At 46.7% G+C, this 22,706-nt stretch overlaps 2 protein-coding genes across 2 annotated transcripts; one reads left to right on the top strand and one right to left on the bottom strand.

Moving 5' to 3' along the window:
- Nucleotides 1–108: 108 nt before the first annotated feature.
- LOC125580929 lies at nt 109–2,453 on the bottom strand. The gene is made up of 4 exons (XM_048746219.1): nt 1,729–2,453; nt 1,195–1,304; nt 1,019–1,100; nt 109–941 (listed from the first exon to the last, which is right to left on the bottom strand). The coding sequence occupies exons 1-4, from the start codon at nt 2,350–2,352 to the stop codon at nt 255–257; spliced, it is 1,503 nt and encodes a 500-aa protein (XP_048602176.1). The 5' UTR covers nt 2,353–2,453; the 3' UTR covers nt 109–254.
- Nucleotides 2,454–5,107: 2,654 nt separating this feature from the next.
- On the top strand, nt 5,108–6,096 carry LOC106374075. Its single transcript, XM_013814178.2, has 2 exons — nt 5,108–5,689; nt 5,746–6,096. The coding sequence occupies exons 1-2, from the start codon at nt 5,108–5,110 to the stop codon at nt 6,094–6,096; spliced, it is 933 nt and encodes a 310-aa protein (XP_013669632.1).
- The last annotated feature ends 16,610 nt before the right edge of the window (nt 6,097–22,706 follow it).

Consider the following 22,706-nt stretch of genomic DNA (forward strand, 5'->3'; position numbering starts at 1 on the left):
AGGGTATGTTTAGGGTTTAGGTTCTAATTTAAAACAGTGTTAAATTCTAGCATTCTTCAGCTAAAAACTCTTAATAACAAAACCACAAGAAGTACATTTGATTACAAGAGTCAATCCTAAAAATCATAATTAAACACTAGAAGTTATACAATAAACTAAGCAGTCTTGTTCCTAAAAATGATAATAAAATCTAGAAGTTATACATCAGATTAAGCAATCTTGTTCATTACATTAGAACTTGAAACCAAGCAGTCTCACAAAATCTCTTCTACAGTCGAAGAGAGACACTCCGGGGATTGATACTTTGACATCCTATCAATCAATTCCGGATCATTAGCTGCTTCCCAAAGATCCCATAGAATCCTGTGGCGAGCTTCGATAATGTTACCATCATGCAACAACGACAACTCCAATCCAAGCGCATGACACTCAATGAACTTCACTGCATAGACGCCACAGTCGCATGCACTTTTATTCAGATTCCCAACGGGGACATAGGAAACAGTATATGCACCGACTGCGAAATCCTTCTGGTGTCTCATAGGCTGAACTGCCTTGACAATACGCGGAATAAGGTTTGCGAACCCATCCACCTCCTTGTACCTTTTCTTACCCGAGCAGTCGAACACTTCAATGCTCCTCGTCACGAAACTGATGCACAAGGCGATCCAATGATTCCCACTGACATGAACAGGGACATACAGGCGATCCACATCTATATTCCATATCTCATGTGTCCTGCCATGTGGTGGAAGGACTCCTTTACCGAACTGCAGTAGCAAATTATGAAGCATGTAGCTCTTTCTACCCTGAGCTTCTAAATGACCATACTCTTTTTTAATCATATTGCTGAAGACGACAGTCATGAAGGCGACACGATGAGGTCTCCATCGTTTCAAAGATGTTCTCTCCCGGAATACGTACATTGCAGCGTCAATCTCCTGCATATTTTGAAAATCTTAGCACACACAATGTATTTAAAAGACACATATGGAAGCAAATAGTCTCTAAGGTTTACCAAGCTATTTAACCACTCAGATTTATCCATAAGACGATTAGCAATCTCAAAATCTAAAGTGGCAGGTCCAATCCGTATAGGTCTGAAACCAAATACAATGATAAAATTGTAAAACATTCATTAGTTTATTTTAAATGTATTAATACATGTCAGATGAATGAGAATAGAGTACTTACGTGGAGGAAGTTGACCAAGTTCTAACTTTTTCCCAATCCTCTTCACGGAAAAACACCAACGCGGCATCTGGCGAGTCTTCTTTGGTTCGATCCATTTCCTCATCATTCCACTGCAGTGGAGCCATGTTAAACGGTTTCGATTTACTTGACGTCTCAACTTTCACTTGAGACAGATCAAAACCGTCAACAAATGTAGCTTGGGACAGGTCCCGCAAGTCTTGTGTACTCAATCCAAAATCAAAATCATTAGTTTCTGTAGCAATCTTTTTCCCGTCCTATTCATTAAAATTTAAAACATTGCATATAAGAAGAAGCCATTTATTCATAACACAAACAAAGCATTACATTCATAGAGTTTAATACACAAACATTCAAACATATTACACTTTAGAAACCTATTACACAAAGTTTCACATTCCATATTACATAATATTACACAGTCAATATAAAGTTCCATAAGCCTAGCTCCAGCACCCTAACTCAAGCATCCTAGTTCCAGGTTCATCAAGTTCTACACTTTCTCTTAGGTAGTACCTTTTTTGTTGGAGTAGGTTGATCGCCTTTGCGCTTAGGTTGAGCTTGAGCGCCTTTGCTCTTAGGTGGAGCTTGAGCGCCTTTGCTCTTAGGTGGAGCTTCCTTGGCTTTGCTGTTTAGTGGAGCTTCTTCAGTTTCTTTCTTACTAGGATAGCTTCCTTCACCAGTCAAACTGATTGCGTCCTTGAGCTGTGAAACCTCAATCTCCATCTTTCCCATCCTCTCTGTAAACACCCTCTCCATATTCGCCATTTGCATACTGAGCACATCTCCCAATGAAGTGACAGATGTGCGGATAAGACCCTCAATGAAACTCATAGTTTCAGGACCAAAAGTCAGAAACTTTTCTGCTGATCGCTTACACAGCACCTTCTTCTTTCTTGTCTCTGCTCCTTCATCAAGAAACTTTCTCTTGCCTTTTCCTGCGACCTTAACCGAAGAGTTCTCCTCGTCTGCTACAACATCCGTATGATCCACGATCTTATCAGCTTCTGACCCTCTATCATGGCTGTCGGGTTCCTCCATTTTAGACTCTTCAGGGTCTAAAACTGGCCAGTCTGTGTTGCTCCAATCATACTTGTTCCTGATCCTCCCCAAAACAAGGTCCACTCGTTCATCTTCCATCTCACCCTCCCTTGTGTACTGAGCATCTAGAAACACATCACCATTACCAGTCACTGATATGACCGAGAAGAAGTTATCCTGCAAACAGTTAAAACATGAAAATCCAAACAAAATATATACAACAACCATATAAAAGAAAAAAATAGAGAGAATGTTACCTCCTTAGTTAAGGAGTCCTCGAGCTCAATGATGTCTTCATAAGAAACTTTTGCAACTCCTTTCCAATTGCCACACCTTGGACCTTTGAAGCTGTCTGAGACTCTTCTGCCTAATATTTCTCCAAAATCAGGAATTGCCTCCATAATCCAAATCTGGAGAGCATAGGAGAAACCCTCGAAAATGTAGCTCTCCTTCTTACCCAACTTCTTCATTGCCTTCTCAATCGAACTCAACAGGAAATCATACGAGTGAAGACCCCAATGGAACTTCCGAACCTTGTCAAAATCCATCACCAACTTGATGTACATATGAGGGATGGACACCTTCTCATCTCTCCCCATCACCACACCCACTATTACACACAAGTAGATCAACCTCATCCTATCAAGCCGCGTCCAAGTGTGAACTTCTTGTAGATGAACCTTTCTGATCGACTGCAAGGTGATCTTACCACCTGTGTGCAGTAGGTTACTCCAAAAACCCCCGTCGTTTTTCCATTTCACTACGTCACTGTTAGTTTCCCGTGTAATCTTGAGGCCTGTCACAGCATGGTACTCCTGAAGCGAAAACCGGAGAGGCGTCCTCGCAAAAACAAACCACTTCTCATGCAGCTTTGAGGTAATCAGCTGTCTACATATGAAGCTATCCACTAGTTTCCCAGAGAACTTGAGATCATTTTCGGCAATAGCCATGATATGTGTGAAAACAGGATCTCTCTTCACATCATCGTACTCTGCACACATAGCTTTCTTCAGATCTCTGATAAGTTCCATGCGACAACTGTTGTTGATCTTCTTAACCCGAGGTTCTGAACCCTCTGCATACAATCGTTTTGGTAGCTCAAGCTCCATATCTACAAAAGATAATAAAAGACATGGTTGTTAACACCAAAAGACATAATAACAATATCAACAAGCGTCCGAAACAAGCGTAAGAACTGAGCCAAGCACAAGATAATAATGAAAAGTAAAACACCATTGTCTAATCAAATTTAGAAGCACATTTGATCGATTAATCAAATAAGACAAGTCAATCTCCATCTCGCAATTCAAAAACGCATATACACATCAAACATTAACCGAATCGAGGAACATGAAATAAAGAAAGATCGGACGTAATACCTTAGCTTAATGCGATTTCAGAGAAAGAGAGAAGCAGAGAGAACCGTCACGAAGCGACGCGGCGGCAAGAGGGGCGGCAAGAGGAGGAGATACGCGGATAGAGGCGGAGAGAATCGACGAGGCGGCGAGAGGAAAAGCGACGCGGAGAGATGCGGAGAGAATCGACGAGGCGGCGAGAGGAGAATCGACGAGGCGGCGAGAGGAGAAGCGACGCGGAGAGAGGCGGAGAGAACCGGAGAGGTCGCGAGAAGCGGAGAGGCGGAGAGAGGTGGAGAGAAGCAACGACGCGGCGAGAGGAGGAGAGACGCAGAGAGAGGCGGAGAGAAGATGATAGGTCGCGAGAAGCGGAGAGACGGAGAGAGGTGGAGAGAATCGACGAGGCGGCGAGAGGAGGAGAGACGCGGAGAGGCGGAGATAAGAGGAGAGGTGGAGAGAAGCGGAGATGCGGAGAGGCGGAGAGGTTTCCGTTGTTGATTTCACCGGAGGGAACAGAACGAAGCAGACACAATCGCCATGCTCTTCGCCGTTGAAAAGAGAGGCGGAGAGACCAAGAAGTTTTTAGGGTTAGGAAAATCAAATGTTTCTACATTTTTTGTTCTGAATTTTTTTTTCCCGGCAACTTTATTAAAACAACCTTATTTTATTTTTTTTAAATACAATTACTTATGTTTAATAAATTAAGGGAAATTAATTTAAGGTTACTTTTGGTATTATGGAAAACATTATACTATAGGGACAACTTGAAATTGGATTTATACCATAGGGACAACTATGCTGATTTCTTGTTCTCTTTTAGCAATTTTCCCAAAAAAATTTTCTATTCGATTTAATTTCAATTAAAATTTTATTAATAAATTAAATAAATATAATTTTTATTTATAAATTCAGTAAATAGAAAACAAAGTAATTACGTCGCTAATTCCCGATGTATTAACGAGGAAAATTAACGACGAAATATCGAGGACTAATTAACGAGGATTTTACGTGGATTCAGTTACGATTCTATTACGACGAATGCTTTTCGTGTTCCTTACGTTTTTATTACGATGAATTTGTTTAGAGGTTTTTGCGGGTCTTTTACGACGAATCCTTTACGAGTTTTTTACGAGGAAAACCAACGACCGCATTACGTGGAAACCCCACGTGGTCTTTACGACGAAAGATTAATTCTTCTTTACGAGGAATATTTAACCTCGCTAATTAACGACGAAATGGCGACGAATATTCTCTTACGACAATCATATAACGACGAAACGCCTTTCATCGCCATTTCCTCGTAACTCTTCTTTTCCGAGGAAATAACGACGATTTTGGCCGTCGTTAAATTTGTGTTTTCTTGTAGTGGTAACGTTGACAAGATGGCGACGAGCAACGACGGCTCTTCCTCTGGAGAAGAGCGTGAAGCTCCCGAAACGACGCCTGCGTCTTTTTCTGCAACACCGGCGCCGTAACAACCCTCCTCCATAGAGACCACCATGGCGTGCCTTGCACAACAGGACGCAGCCCAGAAGGCGGCGACCGACCAAATCGCGGCACTCGCAAAAATCTTAGCTCCTCTCGCTGCGAACGTGGAAGCCTCAACGGCGCAGTACGGAAGACATCTGTTAAGCACAGAGAGAGGAACCGGGGCGACGCCGGCGCACGCTGAAGACCAAGATGTCAACGACGGCTATACGACTCAAACCCCTGGAGGCCTCGACGCGCAGACCATAAACGAGCTCGCCGCGTTAAAACAGTCAGTGGTCGATATAAACTCTAAAATCCACAACGTGACTACGTCTGCTCCTCAGATCGAGTGTGTCCTCGCAGAATCTCTCTCGACACTGTTTACAGAAAAAATAATTGGGGTCCGACTCCGAAAAATGGACAAGTTCCGTCTTCCGACCTTCGACGGCGTTTCCAACCCTTCTGCCCATGTCACGTCCTTCAATATCGCAATGCGCCGCGCGAATCTCTCTGACGAAGAAAAAGACGCTGGCTTTTGTCAGCTTTTCGTCGAAACCCTAGAAGGAATCGCTCTCAACTTGTTCACCGGCCTTCAAGAAAACTCGTCAACAGTTTTCACGACCTCTCAACGGCTTTCCTCAAGAACTATAACATGTTTACTCGCCAGGAAGCCACCGCTACGGATCTCTGGAACCTCAATCACGCCAATGGGCAAAGCCTCCGAGATTTCATGGAGAAGTTTAAATTCGTTGTCTCAAAAGTCGACATCCCGGACCACATAGCTGTGGAATCATTGATGAACACCCTCCATATCAAATCGCCATTTCGAGCCGACCTTTATCGGCACCCGACGAGATCCGTGCCGGATGCTATCGCTCGATCCAACAACTTCATCCGTATGGAGGAAGACACTAGGGCAAAGGCGGCGAAAGAGGCGGCAGGAAAACAAACGCCCGCCCGGACGAACGACACCCGTCAGGAGCCGCGTCAACATTCTACGGGCAGCAAAACCAACTAGAAGAGGGGTTACATGAATGTAGTGGACGAAGAGGAGCCCTCAGGTTCTGCGGTTGTCGTGCAAGAGAAGGGATGGAATCATTGGGACCGAGACACCGCCCAACAGAAATCCAATTCTCCCGAACCAAAGAGCTCAAATGCTGCGGAACCAAGCAAGTGGTGTACGTATCACGAGGTCAAGTCACACGACACGAAGGATTACAAAGTCATTTACAGACATTTCCTCAAGTCGATCGAAAGTGGCAAAATCGAGACAGAACCTCCTCCGCAGAAGCCGAGGAACAATAAGAGCTGGAGCAAAAACAAAGAGAAGAAAACTCAGAAATCTCAAGCCCTGGCTCCTCAGAAAGAAGAGCGAGCTAGCCCCAGTGAACAACCTCAATCTCGAGGGAGAGTCAACTGATAAAGAACCACCTAAAAACCGGCGGCGAGTAGAAGTAATTCTCTCTCGGCATGACGACTCCTCGGATGACGAAATTCCGTCGATAGCACAAGATTTGCGTGAAACGTTGGGGAGAAAAACGGACTCCAAGGATCTACGCGCCTTGCTAAAGCGGAAGGCCACGAAGGTATCAGTCAGCGAAACAGATCTCAGGTTGACCCTCAATGAGTCCAAAGCGAGAAAGACTGCCCACACCGTAGTTGCTCCAAGCCTCCAACCTCAACCTACAGATTTACGCGAGCAGATCAATTCTAAAGCTGAAGACCTATGTTGGGGTCAAAATCGGTCACGACGAAATTAATGTCTAAAAGTCCATAAAAATCGGCATGAACGTTTTACGAAAAATAAATCTTCGGAAAAGATTTATTCTTACGAAGAGCCCTGCAGAAGAAACACGAGACATCAGAGAAAAGCCCAAAAAGGTCGCACGGTCGCTACGTAGCGACCGAGCTCGAGCCAAGCTCGGTCGCTACGTAGCGACCGAGCACACGTCCCGCTCGGTCGCTACGTAGCGCTCAAGCCAAGCTCGGTCGCTACATAGCGATCGAGCTAAGGCCAAGCTCGGTCGCTACGTAGCGACCGAGCGTCCGTCCTGCTCGGTCGCTACGTAGTGAACGAGCGTGCATTCCGTTCGGTCGCTACGTAGCGACCGAGCTCTTCCGAAACGTCGAAATGACACGAATCCATGCATTCTCGTCTACCCTTCGATGCTGTCTCCCGAAGACCGTAGCGAACCCATTTCATGTTTTCCGCCATTCGAAGTCATCAATCAAACTTTACGATAAAAACCGCGGAAAATTTGTTTTAATCGAAAGAAGTCGTAATAAAAGCTTCAAGTCGAAAGACGGCCCAAAGGGACCTAAGGCATGACTCGAAGCCCACCTTACGATTTCTTAACCAGCATCCCGTAAACCGTGGGACGGTTTACGCTTGGTTCGCAAGGAAAGATTAATGTCAAGTTTCCGCAGATAAATACAAAATTTTGAAGATAATTACGAAGATAGGGAAAAATGGAATATCTCCTTTTATAGGCTATGACGGCTTAAGGGCAGAAGGGGAAAAGCGTAAACCGGCCTAGGAGCGAGTATATAAGGAGTCCTAGGCGTGAGGCATGAGGGATAACTTTTTAGACTCAGAACTCTCGGCACTAAGAAACTCTGAGGCATTATTCTCGACATGCTCTGTTTCCATGACTGGCACCCGATTACCAGACAAACGTGCACAAGCAGTTCGATATCTCGGTTCACTCTTGAACTACGTTCGGCTTGATCCTCGAAAGGGGTACGTAGGCAGCCTTTCATAAGGTTCAGTCCGAAATCAATCAAAAACCTTTTCTGTATTTTCTTCGTCTTTTGTTATCGAGCTGCGAGTCAACTAGGTTTGAGCTTTTAGGCCGCTGGAACTAGGTAACTCGCTGACAGCCTTTGCGGCCAAAGCTTTTATGATCTCTTGTAATGATCGCAACGCTCTCACGCGGACTCGAAATAAGATCTATTGTTTTCCCTAAACTCGTTTGTTATCTTTTCATGATTTCCGCATATATTTGGTCACTTGCCGTTGGCTCTCGCAGAGATCCGGGACCTCTGGGAAATTAGGGATCCCACAGTTTGGCGCTAGAAGGAGGTGAGGTACGGATTACTCTAACTCATAGCCGCAAAACGCTTAATCAAAACATTGTCTGGAAATACGAAAGATAAAATTGCAGTTCGCAACAATGCTGGTAAGAAAACTCCAGCCACCACTGCGCCTATGGCCAACGCCTATGCAAACGCCACAGTTCTTGAGAAAATCGAAAACCTTGCTGCGACTTTTCGCCACAGGAAGTGCAATGAAACGAGCTCGTGATTTCTCTTTTTAAACATAAAGGGTAACGATAAATCTTATCAAACCCCGTAAGTTTGGCTCATTACCGAACAAAAGAAATCTCAATGCGTAAGGGGTTTACCAAAACACGTTTTCAGAAAACATTTCGGAAGGGTAAAACTAGTTCTCCCAAAAACCGCAGAAAACCCCTAGGTTAATCGCGGAAAAAGGAAGCACAACAAGTCGATTACACAGCTCGGTCGCTACGTAGCGACCGAGCAAGCACACGGCTCGGTTGCTACGTAACGACCAAGCTCAAGCCAAGCTCGGTCGCTATGTAGCGACCGAGCACGCACACGGCTCGGTCGCTACGTAGCGACCGAGCTCAAGCCAACTCTCCACTCCCTACGTAGCAAACTGCCAGGCCTAAAAAGGGTCCTCCTTTGCGTTCTCTTTTGAATCCTCATCGTAACGCTTTTCGTTTCGTCTCAATCGGAGTTTCCGTTGAGATTTACGACGAAAACAAGTAGGACTCTTCTTGGCTTGCTTCCACTCGCTACATAGCGACCTGTCGGACCTCGACTCGCTATATAGCGACCTGTCAGGCCACAGAAAATTCCTCCTTTGCGTTCTCTCTTGAATCCTCATCCAAACGCTTTTCGTTTCGTCTCAATCGGAGTTTCCGTTGAGATTTTACGTCGAAAAAAGTAGGACTCTTCTTGGCTTACTTCTACTCGCTACATAGCGACCTGTCAGACCTCCAGCTCGCTACATAGCGACCTGTCAGGCCTCAAAAAGCTCCTCATTTGTGTTCTCTGTTGAATCCCGATCGAAACACTTTTCATTTTTTCTCAATCGGAGTTTCCGTTGAGATTTTACGACGAAAACAAGTAAGACTCTTCTAAACTCCTTCGCTTGCTCCTACTCTCCCTTACCTCCATCTTTGTGTTCTCCTTCAAATCTCGATCGAAACGTCTCTTGTTTCGTCTCGATTGGAGTTACCATTGAAACTTTACGATAAAAAAAACCCGCAAAGACTAGTTTTCTCGCGTGGATTCAGATTAATCGTATAATACGGCAACGGTTAACTTAACACCTTAGCCGCCTCAACTATACGATTACGTTGAACCATTTTATTGACTTCGTATCAGTCAAGTTCGGAAAAGGCGAACATACACAAGAAGAGGAAGGGGAAATGAGCAAGCAAAACTGAGAAGAGACAAAACTGCATCTTCGAGAGAACTAAGGTATTTGCGACTTGAAATTTTTGAAATCAGACTTGGAGTTTTCGTAGGAAATTACTAAGAAATAAAAACGCCTTTGAGACTGCCATTGAACTTTAGGGAACGTAAAACCTAGGTGGATAATCTAGCGAACTAAGTCTTAGGTGATTTTTCCTGTCTCGATATATTGTCCCATAACTGTTCGTCCAGATCTTGCAAACCGATCTAAACTCTCCGAAAATCGAGAAACGATCGCCACGCATATCAAGCTCGCTTCCTAAGGAGAGAAAAAACTAGAGACATGAACATCATCTTAAAACCGATTCGTTTTTGGCAATTCTCTAGGAACCGACATATTCCAAGTCTTCAACCTGGAAACAACCAAATCACAGTCCAAGCGTCGTCTTCAAACCGACTCGGACTGTCGATCATTATATTCCTCGAGAAAAAAGGGACGGAGTAGGTGCGTATACTATACTCGTATACTCCCATACTTCAAAAACATATTCAAACAATGCGATGTCTCGTCAAGATCAAGAAAACACTTTCGACAAGAAAACGCTTTGGACAAAGCAAACTCTCGTAGAAATATGCGGAAAAATATTCATACAATGCGATGTCTCGTCAAGATCATCCTAAAAGCAAACGACAATCTGAGATTCGTCTAAACGCTAGGAACTGATCCAAACCATGTTGGAAAAATTCTCAAAGACTATACAGCATCTATCATCGGAATCATTCGTTTAGAAAACCTCTGCCAAACTTCAGAATGAAAGTCGCTGATTTGCTGAAGTCATAAAGATCTTTTCCGATTTGATAAAACGAGTTTCATATAAGAATCATTATACGAGAAATATTCAGGCATCAAAGCATCACTCTCATTTTCCGTTGAACCAACCAACTCACGGAAAAACATCAAAAACATTTGCGACAAAGCAAAATCAAGAACAAAAGTAACAGAAAATACGACAAAGAGAACATGTCCTCCCCGCTCATCGACTAAGTCTATCGCTGTTTAACTGATTCATTCAAGAAACCTGCAAAAACGTTTCGCGACTAGATCTCGGTGAAATAACCTTTGGTAAAACTCCATGAGTGACTCAGAGAAACTTTCATCGAAGAATAAAAACAAAAGCAAAAAAGTTTCTCAAAAATCTGCGGAAACATCGTTATTTTGACATCTCCATATGTCGCGTCAATTTAATAAATTCGTAAAAACCGGTCGCCCGTTACTTACGCAAAAAATCCTTCGTAGAATCAGATCATGTCATACGAAGTAACTTTCGAAAGTAAACGTAACAGGTTTTACGAAAAAGTACTTTCCTTATAGCAAAAAACCAAGCTGTATGATCCGACATTGGACGACCAATATAAACTTTAGTTCCTCGCACCATGATCTGAAAGGTCTCATTCTTTAGCCCTGTGACTCACTGGCATCCACTCTCATTCCGCTTGGTCACGTCTGAGCAGGAATCACCCCGCAACTGACTCCGCACGGGCTCTGTATCGAGCTTCTTAGGCTTTATCTCCCTCAGAAACAAAGGAAACAACTTCCATACGAATAAAGGAAACATTATACGAAACTTTCATCGTATAAATTAACCCTAAAGTGGAAAAACGTTTTCTACCACCATGGGCATACTCGGCCTATCAATCTCGATAAACGCCATTCGTCACTCGCCCAATAACGCCTTTCCTTCGAAGCCGAGCTAGGTTACAGCATCGCCTTTAAGGACGATTCTAACCGACTTGACCTTATTGACAGCACGAAAGTGTCATGGTCTAATCCTTTGGCAACAACGTCCTCGGCTATAAAGCTGAGCACAGCCTTCATGAAAAGCCAAAACAATTGAGCGACCACCGCTCCAATAACTTGACGGCTAAACGGTAATCTGGAATTTGTCTTGAAACGCCAAGTAACGATTACACAAATAATTATCGTACCACCCAAAAACGGGAATCATACGGTAAATTCGTCATAACAAAACTCAGTCCTAACAACCAAACAGTTAACGGAAAGGTTCCACTTGTCAAAAATCGATTAAGTTCCATATACTACGATTCACTTTAAGCCCGCTGTGTTTTTCTCGTAAAATGCGGCATGTAAGGAAAACTCGTAACAGAGCTCCTATGGCTATACAGAACATCCTCAAATAAACACGAAAGAAATCTCGGAAGGCCAACACCACACAAAGCACGATATAGGATGCCTCTTTCTGGGGACAAATTTACGCGACCCCTTGGTCCTAACTCCTCGATCGCAAATCAAATCCAAACAGGAACAACAATTCTGGCTGCGAACATCCGTAGTCAAACCAGAATGTTTCCCAAACGCAGGGCTAAGACTAATCCCTTGCAACATCGCGAAACATCTTCAAGCCAGCGAACATTTCAAGCACGAAACGCGGCATATGAAAGAATAACAAATCTTCGGCATCGCGAGACGTCGCAGACGCCTGAAGATTCGTTCTTCGACAAAATTTCCTTCCTCGATAAAAACACTTTCTTGGAAGACCAGACAGTCATACGCACTAACATCTTCTCAAAACATATCCTTCGTGAAGACTCGAAACGGTAATTTTAACCATTAAGTTTGTTGCTGATCACAACAAACTCTTAACGTCCTAAACAGACTTAGCCATCTCGTAGAGATGACTCTCGTACATCCGACACAAGGATAATATCGCTATAAAAGAAACCCACAATTTTTGGTCAGCACTTCCAGGAGGCTTAAAAATTGTCCTTGGAGAGATGCTCGGTTCCAACAATACAAGTCGTATAAGCCGAGAACCTATCGCGGACTTTAAATCGGTATGGAATCAGGATGAAACTGAAACGGGATACGTAAGTCGAATTAGTCATCACACCCTCTAAAACCAGGAATAAACTAGGTCTTGCCCTAAACTCTGGGAAACGAAATTCACACTGTCGATTTCCGTTTAAATAAGGAAACTAGGAAAACCCTAATTTCCCAGATGTTCCGGATATCTGCTAATACCACACGTCAAGCAATCAGAACACAAGAATAACAACGATAAAGTATAAGAAATCGAAAAGAGAGCAAAGTAGATCTTATTCCGAATTTGCGTTTGGGCGTTACAAAAGGTAAGAGCCTGGGCTACGAGAGCTGTTGGCGAGATTCTTAGTTCTAAAACCCTAAGACGGCAATAACCTAGTTGAGTCGCAGCTCGAATAACAAAAACGGAAATATGCCTAATTGCTCTAAGTGCTAAGTTTGCTCTGAGAAAAGTCCTCCCCATGCTTCTCGCCAAGGACTCCTTATATACTGGCTCCTAGGTCGGTTTTTGCTTTTCCTCTTCTGCCCTTAAGCCGTCATAGCGTAAAAATGGAGATATTCCATTTTTTCCGATCTTCGTAATTATCTTCAAAATTTCGTATTTATCCGCGGAAACTTGACATTTATCTTTCCTTGCGAACCAAGCGTAAACCGTCATGCGGCTTACGGGCTGTTAGTTAAGAAATCGTAAGTTGGGCCTCGAGTCATGTCTTAGGTCCCTTTGGGTCGTCTTCTGACTCGAAGCGTTTATTACGGCTTCTTTCGATAAAGAACGAACTTTCAACGATTTTTACGGTAAAGTTTGATCGATGACTTAGAATGGCGGAAAACGTAGAATGGGTCCGCTACGGTCTTCGGGAGATAGCATCGAAGGGTAGACGAGAATGCATGGGCTAATATTGTATCGACGTTTCGGAAGAGCTCGGTCGCTGCGTAGCGATCGAGCGGAACGGACGCTCGGTCGCTACGTAGCGACCGAGCAGAACGAACGCTCGGTCGCTACGTAGCGACCGAGCTTCGGCTGGAGCTCGGTCGATACAGAGCGACCGAGCGGAACGAACGCTCGGTCGCTGCGTAGCGACCGGGACGCAGCGACCGAGCGTTGGCTCGAGCTCGTTCGCTACGTAACGACCGAGCTTCGGCTCCAGCTCGGTCGCTACGTAGCGACCGGACAGCGTGCATGTGCGGTAGTAGCGTAATGACCGAGCTTGGTTCGTCCGTGTTCCGATCGTCATACTCGGACCTATCCGTAACTGGTCTGGGTATGTTTTCGATGGCTTATGTTTGATCTAAATAGAATTCGAACGAAATTTGATCTCGGGAACATACGTTGCGACTTTTTCTTGATCGAACATGATTTGTTGCGAAAAGACATACTTGTATTTTGCGGGGATTTGGACGTTAACTTCATCGTAACCGTTTTCAACCCGAACAGTTAGCCCCCCAGCTCGTTAGGATCATGGATTTCTAGTGAGATTCCAACGTGCGGTATGGCGAGTTCGGACGAGATTAGTGTATTTGGGCGAAGTTCGTGTCCGAAAATCCGCAAGTAAATAGTAATTTCTCATGCCTATAAGAAGGGAGGTAATTTCTTCACAACCTTTACACGTACTCATTCTCATAGAGAGGTTTCTTGAAAATCATTTCTTCTTTTTTTTTCTCTCTATCATTTCCTTCTTGATTAAAAAAGAGAACACGAGATGTCGAGTAAGAAGAGGAGTTCGAAGAATGGGTCCTTACCCGCGAACGTTTCTGAAAAGCTCTGTGTGCCAAAGATAGAATTCGTTCCTCATTCGGTAGACCCGGCCAAGAACGAGGCATGGTGGGTGGCGTGTTACGGTTCGATCATGCCTCCCAAAGAGAAATCGTTCCCGGTCATGAACCGTCGCCCGGTCGAGGAAGGTGCACCTAGTAGGAGTACTAGTGAATTCCTCGAGGTCATGCGGTCATTCTACCATATTTCGGATGCGGTGGAGTTCAGGGTTTCTCGTCAAGGAGAGCGCGCTAGTAGTCCCACGGAGGGTTACTTTACTTGTTACGAAGCATTCGTAGTGCCCTGTCGTTTGTGGTTCCCGATTCCCGAAATTATTGTCTGTGTGTTGGATCATTTCGGGGTGGCGATAAGCCAACTGAATCCCCTTTGGCATCCAGCACCTCATTGGAGTCCTGATCCTGAGCTATGAGCATGGTCTCTCTCTTACCGTCGATCATTTCGAAGCGCTTCTTAGGTTGCAGATCATCAAGGATACGGACAAGTACAGGCTGGTCCCTCGGAACTTCATGTCAGTGGTTAAGGGGTTTACTTCTAACTTCAACTCGTGGAAGAATTTTTTGTTCTTCGTTCGTGTGGCCGTTGCGTCTGTCGAAAAGAGTTGTATCCCATTGTTCCGGAGGTTGCCGAACGATCGTCCCTTCATCAATCCTCTTGCTCCGTTTCCTGAGGACATTATCGCGGTGAGGGATCTGCTCAGGAACGGTCCTTTCTTCTGGACTTCCTTTACGCCGAAGAGAGTTCGAAAGGCGTTGAGGTTTGTGCATCCTAGTCCTGCTTTGGGCGGGGAAACAGGGAGTGATTCCGAGCCTGATGACCAAGGTCCCGACGCTGCTCCCACGGTTGCGACGGGGCTGAATTCTTCGATAAGAAAGATATTGACCTCGGTGGCCTGGAGTTTTCGGTGGACGATTGCATGCTTTCAGGATGGGATCCGGACCTTGCTTTCGGCGATGGAAGCGGTAAGAGCGAGGTCCCTATTCTGGACTTTGATGATTTCTTCGCTGGTCTTCCCTTGGGCTTCGATGCTCCTCCGTCCACGAACGAGTCGGGGAGGCTGAAAGTCGTCGCGGAAGGATCTCGTATCATCAACGGGGTATAGGCTTTAAGAATTTTGACGATCGTTTCAAGTGTATATATATGTATATATATATATATATATATATATATATATATATATTGCTTATAACGTGTCAATCGGTTTTAAAGGGCTTGAACTTGCTTGGATTGGCCATTGAGGCGAGCCATAGAGAAGCCATGATCTATCGCTTTAAAGTGGAAAAGGCGGAAAAGGATCTTGCTCGCATGCGAGACGAGATGTTGGCGCGAGATGCTCAACTCGCTCGTGATCATGCGAGGGCTGTTCGTAGGGCGGAACGGAAGGGCAAGAGGGAGATTGTCGAGGTGATGAAGACTCGCGCCTCTCAATTCCAGGTCAAGTACGGGAACCTCAAGGATACTTTCAACTCACTGGGCGACTTCCGTGAGTGTCGCGGTTCAGTTGGGAGCCTTTGGAAGACGCGGGCGGATGACTACGTTTTCGAGAGGGAGATGGAGTTAATGAAGGGCTGCATGAAGGATCGTGCTCACGCTGAGACGCTCATTTCTCCGATAGACGGGAGGATTCAGGGATTCTGGGATCCCATCCCGGTTTCTCTAGATACCGTAGAGACCACGACCGAGTTTGCTGGTGACGATGAGGAAGTGAACTATCCCACGGATGCATTCGGAGCTTCCTTGTCCGGGAATTTTAACTTTGATCTGTGTGAGGTGAGTGTTTGACGGGAAGAATTTTTTCCCTTATATAGTATTATGCGGCCAAGTGTGGCCTTCGTTCATATATGTCCGGCCGAGTGTGGCCTTCAAACTTTGTATGGGCCTGTTTTGGCCTCTTTTATTTTTATCGGGACTGGCCGTTGGTGGCTTTGATCCCCTACCGCTATGCGGTTTATATATATAATGGATGTTTGTTTGAGTTACTTTGTTTCGAGTGGGTTTGAAGTAAACATGAATTGTCTTCTCATATTTAACTTCGTTGAGGCGTTCAATCTGTTGGTTTGTTCGAGACGTGAGTTTTCGTAAAAATTATTTATTCTTACGAACTTTCGGGAACGTTGAGATATGAACGGAGAGACATGTTTTAGGATCTCGTACCGTTTAGATATCATGTCTTTGAGATGTCTGAGACCAATGCGATGGGTTTAGGGCAAGACCTAGGTTTACTCTCGGTTTTAAGCTTTGTGCGGTGACTAGCCGTGCTGACCGCCTTGATCGTGATGACCGTGGCCGGGTCAGCGTTCTCTTCCGGATCTTCCGGTTGAGTCGTAATGTCGGCTTCGGACTCATGTTGAGTTTCAACACCCGAAGCGTTTGCGTCAGCAGACGATGTTAAATCGTCTTTTCTTGAAACGTTTTTGGCCGAAGATTTATCTATCTTCGTGCGCTTGCGATTTGCCATTGCAGAAGTCGTCATTTGCCTTAACTTGTGCTCCGCGAGGAAGCATAGTCGCGACTGTTTCTGACAACCCCAGATAGCTGCGACTCCGTTTGGGGTCGGGAATTTGACACCCAGGTGGTACGTTGATGGAACGGCTTGCATGGCGTTGAGCCATGGGGTTCCCATGATCACGTTGTAGAAGGCAGGATGATCGACCACCGCGAATTCGAAGATTTTCGTGATTTCCTTGGCCATGACTGGCAGCTGGATTGACCCGAGGGTCATCGATACTTCGCCTGAAAAACCCTTGAGCGGTTTTGGCGTTGGAGTTACTTCTCCTAGTTTGATGCTCATCCGATTGAGAGTGTCGCGGAAGATTACATTGACCGTGCTTCCCGTGTCAATGAGTACTCTGCCGACTTCCAGATCTCGTATGACGAGATCTATGACGAGCGGATCGCAGTGAGGTTGATCGATCCCGCCGGCTTCCTCCTTCGTGAAGGTGATTAAGCAATTCTGATCATCTCGGGTAGGAGACCATGTAGGCCAGTTTGCGCTAGACTCCGCCTTCCGCTGGTAAGCCTTGATGGACGAAACCGTATCGTTGCAGAATTGCGATCCTCCAATGATCATATTGACTCTGTGACGATTGTTATCGTTCCCCTTGTCGTCCGGCCTTCTGCCGCATTTATCCCCAGATTGGTTTCTTTGAGGTGATTTCTCCGCGGGAGGATTTCTGTCCGCCTTCGGGGGGCGATCGGTCTCGAGGATGAGATCTTTCACGCTGGTCACTTCCGAGAGCTCTCCAGCTAGTAGCTTCGCGGCCAGCCTTGCTCCCAAGACTTTGCAGTTAGTCGTGGAGTGTCCTCGGGACTGGTGGAACTCGCAGAAGGTGTTTTCATCATATCCTTGATTGCGAGTACACGTATTACCCGTGGTTCAGCCCTGGTCCGAGCTGATCGCGTAATTGTGCGCTCCTTGGAGATCTTCCCCCTCGTGATGAACATACTTGTCGTTGCGAGGGTTCTTCTTCTTCGTTTTTTTTTCTACATCTTTCGAGGATGGTCTCGCCGACTTATGTTTTTGCGATAAGACTTTTGTTTTTCCTCAATCATGATGTAGTCCGTCGCCTTGTGGAAGGCGTCCTGGATTGTCCGCGGTTTGTCGAGGGCTATCCAGTTTCTGAATTTCGACTTGTACTCGAGCGCCTTTCTGAGCGCATCAATGGCCACCTTGTCGCTTATCCCGCTGACCCTGGACATTACCAACTTGAATCGACTGACGAACTCGCGGAGGGGTTCGTCTTCCCTCTGGGCCAGACTCCAGAGATCGACATCGGAAGTTTCTCTATCTATGAACATAGAGTATTGCTTGAGAAATTCCGATGCGAGCTGTCGGAAACTTCCGATAGAGTTTCGCTTAAGGCGTGTGAACCATTCGAGGGCTGCCCCTTCCAGATTCTCGACGAACATGCGGTAATAGCCGGCGTATTTTTCGCCGTCCTTCAGTCTCGCTCTTCCCATCGTGATGTGGAAAGCCTAAAGGTGCGCCCTCGGATCGGTCGTACCGTCATACTTCAGTACTTTGATTTTTCATGGATCGAATACCCTCATATCTGAGATGCGAGCGGTGAAGGGGGTCTTCTGAGCCCCTTCCAGCAGCCTGTCGATCTCGGGGGCCGCGCTGGTAGTGTGATGGATTTGGGATTTCACGGCTCTTACTTCTGCCGCAGTCTTGGTGATATAGTCACGAAGATCGCGGATATCCGACGTCTCCCCAGCAGATTTCCGAGCATGTCGGCATTTACCGCGAGTGAGCTCGGTTTGCTTTTCAGCCAGCTCTTCTTGTTCGTTCCAATAGAGGATTTCCTCCTCTTCTGTCATTGGTTTGTCGAACGGAGAGCTTTCCTGAGCAGTTCGGCTTCTGGTCCTTCTTTGATTACTATCAATCCGAAGCAAACTCGCACCCCACTATCGAATATGTCCTGATCAGACACGTACTCGCGGGAACCTGGTCATATCACGGCATTAGCCGATATTGGAACGGCAATTCTACGATTTGTTGAGAACTAGGAATCTGAGGAAGTAAGATAAATGAAGCAGAATTAGTAAAGTCTTCAAATAAAGAAAAGGCAGGTAGAGTCGCCACTCTGGACCAAGTCAAAATACAAAATGGAAGATAGAGTTTAAAGTTCGAGAAGGACAAAAACGACACTCCTCAGCATCTTTAGCAAGCTCCTGCGCAGCGCCGTCATCACCGACAGACGGTCCTGGAGGATTCACATTCGTCGAATGATCCGCGCCTTCGTCTTCAATGAGAGGAGTCGTCTCATGAACCCCAAGCGGATCATCAGGAGGGTTGGCCTGGGAATCATCTGCCTCTCCGCTTTGACCCTTGTCAATATCCTCATCGCCCTCACCCTTGCTCGATTCCCCATCCTGACCGCCCTCTTGGGCAGCAGCTCAGGAATCAGAGATCTCGAAGACAGCAGTCCCAGCCTGACAAAGCGCCAAAGTCATCCCCTCAATATCAGTTTGAGCGACGGGAGCCAGCACATTACCTCCTGAGGCCTCATGTCCCGAGGAACGACAAGGAGTAATCGAAGCCTCGGGATGAGTAGTAGGATTCTGAAGGGTAACGGCGGACCTCGGATCGATCAAATGTGCATTGGATCCGTACGGGTCGAAGCCTGCGAAGGCTCGCATGTCGACAAACTGCGAGTCGAGCCTAAGTGGAGACAGAGCCAAGTCGCCCTCAGGAATCTCGCCGGGGTTTAGTTTCGTGACTTCCCTCTCGAACTGCTCCTCCTGGGCAGCAAACATGTCAATGGTCTCTTGAGGGATGTTGCGGCCACTAGCTTTCAAAGCTTCAAGGCATTTCTTAGTTCCGAATGCCTGACTCTGCAGCATCCGCGCTGTGTCGAAAGGCGCGTAGCGAGCCCACCAGTCGCGGAGATTCCCAAAGTGTTTTTTGGACTTCGCGATCATCTCGGTTTTGACCTTCACCCTTTCCTTCGTAACCTCGTAGATGCGCGAGTCCCTGAGTCGGTCTAATTCTTTCTTGTCCTCCGCGGCCTTGACTCCCATTTCCTCCATAAGATCGGCTTTTCGTAGCTCCAGAGCTTCGCTAGTAGAGGGAGCGATGGAAAGATCCTCCTCAGCTGCGTCAGCTCGCTTCTTCTGAGCCTTTCTCCGAGCGACCGTTCGATCTCGTTTCTCAGCCATCTTATCATACTCCGCTTGCCATTCCGCCCTCTTTCAGCAAGGAATCTGCTCTTGGCCGCCAACGTACTCATCCTGGACGATCAAGTCAGCAACCGGCATAAGAGACTTCGGGCCGCATTTGATCTGACTGACCAGTTCTGCGCATCTGTTCGGAGCATAGAAGAGGGGAGTTCGGCCCATCGTATTCAAACGAGACACGGTCGGGGAACTCAACCATCAGAGTTTTCCTGACAACCGGAGCACCACCAGTCGACGAACCAGGAGCCGACGCCCCAGGGTTCGACGGAGCAGCAGCCGAAGGAACCTGGCATCTGGTCGTTCCCGGCTCGCTCGCTTGCCTCAACCTTTTCTTCTGGAGTGGAACCTCGGGTGAGACATTCCGGGGCTCATCCGTTAGGGCCAAATTAAGAGGCGGCCCGACAATCGAGCCAGCTTGAGCAGAGGAATGGGCAACTTTGGTACCGCGGTTTGCAGCGTTCTCCTCCGGAGATCGTTGTTTCTTCTTCTTTCTCTTCTTCATGGACGGCTCGACGGACTCAGAACGATCATTTCCCTCTGATCGAGTCTCGGGATCATCACCAATGGACGGATCGGTGTGAGACCTCTTCTTGCTCTTCTTCTTCGAGGCAGCGGCGGCAGCGGCGGCAGCGGCGGCAGCGGCGGCAGCGCCAGGCGAGGAGTCGCGACGTTGGAGAGACGCGTCGGTCTCATCAGTAGCCGCCATCTCGCTAGAAGGTATCAACGGCTCAGCACTCGGCAGACCAAGCTGTGCCGCCATCATGGCGCTCAGATCAGGAAGGCCCCTCATTTTCCTCGCTTCGTTGATCTTCTTCTGCTCTTCCTTGGTGAACAGCGAAACCGCCTTTTAGTCTTGTTAGCCGAGGGAAGGTAACTCGAATTCCATTCCTCTGCGAAGGACATATAAAAACAAAGAAGAAAAGAGCTTATTTACAAAAGCAGAAGCAAAGGTTCGCAGAGGAGCGGAGGAAAAGAGTGGACTTACTCCTGGAAATACGATCGATGGAACGGTGAACCCTCTCCCAAGAAATATTACCCCAATGTTCTTGAGCGAGTCTCGCAACAGCACGAGCGCTCGAAAGGAATTCTTCTGGATACTCACGAGAAGTCGGGTGATCGGCTGCAAAGAAAAAAGACAATGAGAATAAAAGACGATTAGTATACGAAGAAATGACGCGAGTTAACGAGGGTATTCTACCAAGCAGAGTGTTCCACAACACACGGTAGTCTTCATTCGGAGGATCCTCGAAGGCAGAGTCGTCGCACTTAACGTAGAAATAAGACCTCTGCCAATCAAACGTCTTATTAGGATGTCCCCCTATCACGTAATAGCTTGGTCGCATCTTTATCGACAAAAGACCGTCATCCAACGAGCTGATGGATGTCAACTCCTCGAAGACGCGAACACTCATAGAGACATCGATCTCTGCAGCCATAACCATCAAGGCAACCGCGATACGCCAGGAGCCATTCAGAAACTGGCTTAGCGCTGCACCTCGACGCCTCACATACGATGTAACCAATCGAGGGATCAGAAACCAGAGCTTCGTATCATCTTGAAAATAAGATTCGTAGATGCACTGGAACCCAACCGGTGGCGACCAAGGCCTCTGGATTTTCGAAGGAATCAGGAAGGTCACCCCCAATCCGCGACGTTCCCTCAAAAGCTTCTTCACGCTATCAAGGGTCGATTGCGTCTCGATAACGTTCTCCCAGGCTTGGCCACTCACGTCCGGGGAGCACAGGAACTCGGGAGCTACTGCCAGGAGTTCCTCAAAAATTTCTTCAGGGTAATAGCATGTCGGCACTTAGTTAGCGAGGGAACCGTCCCTCGCACCACCCGAACCGTCTCTCTCGCAGGTCTGTGGCTCAGCTGGATTTCCTCCTACTTCTTGTCGATATGAGCGCGCTGACTTGGAGACCAAAATCCTTTGAGACAGATCTAAATTCCAAGTGTCCATCATCGCTTCGTAATGGACCTGTTTGAATTCTTCGAGCGGAACCCTGCTCAAGTCCCTCGCAGGACTAGATGCAGTCGCGATTTCTTTCCCCTTCTGTTAACGAGATAACCTCCCACCAGACGACATATCGCTATCTATGCTACAACAAAAACAATCTAGAGAGAGAAGCAGAGAGGAAGAGTGAGAAAGTACCTGGATAACGCGGAGAAAAATGGAGAGAACGAAAAGCGGACAAGTATTTATAGAGGGGAAGCGGGGTATCTCCTCGAGGCGTCATCATTAAATCTACATGGGCCTACGTGGGCCTAGAAAAGGTATCCAGCCCCCGAAGAAATTGACGCGTCGTTTCGACTTCTCGCGATAACCGGCCCGAACCCAGATCGAATCAACGGTCGAAATGAAAATCAGATCTAACCAAACAAAACCGGTTCGACCAAGATTCGATTAAACCACCTGATAAAATGAGAAGTATATGACGATGTCTCGCGATGTGTCGACCAAGCAACGTGCTCTCGCGACGATCCGTCTGTTCTTCCAAACCATTAACTCTCCAAATTCATCGATTTCAACAGAACGTCACTCACCGATGAACTGGGGGGACTTACTGTAGAGGATGGATTCGACCATCCCTCAAGGCCTGGAGAACGGACGGCCCGGCCCGAACAAGGCGTAACGACGGTTCGACGCGGCGGCTCGGGGCGCCGGTCTCTCGGCGCAGCGCGAGGGAACTTTCGGTCAGTTGCATTTCGACTAAATGAGTCTGGTTAAACGGCTCCGCGAAGCAACGTGGGCTTTTCGGCCCAGCGAGTTAAAAGCCCATGAAGTCGATGCAAGCTAGGTCACAGGGATACACCAAGTCGACTATAAAAGAGAGGAGGGGATGCAACGTAGAAGGGATCCGAAAATACTCATACATACTGGGCGGCTAGATTCGG

The sequence above is a fragment of the Brassica napus genome, chromosome C1 (genome assembly GCF_020379485.1).
Source record: "Brassica napus cultivar Da-Ae chromosome C1, Da-Ae, whole genome shotgun sequence".
NCBI classification, from domain to species: Eukaryota; Viridiplantae; Streptophyta; class Magnoliopsida; order Brassicales; family Brassicaceae; genus Brassica; species Brassica napus.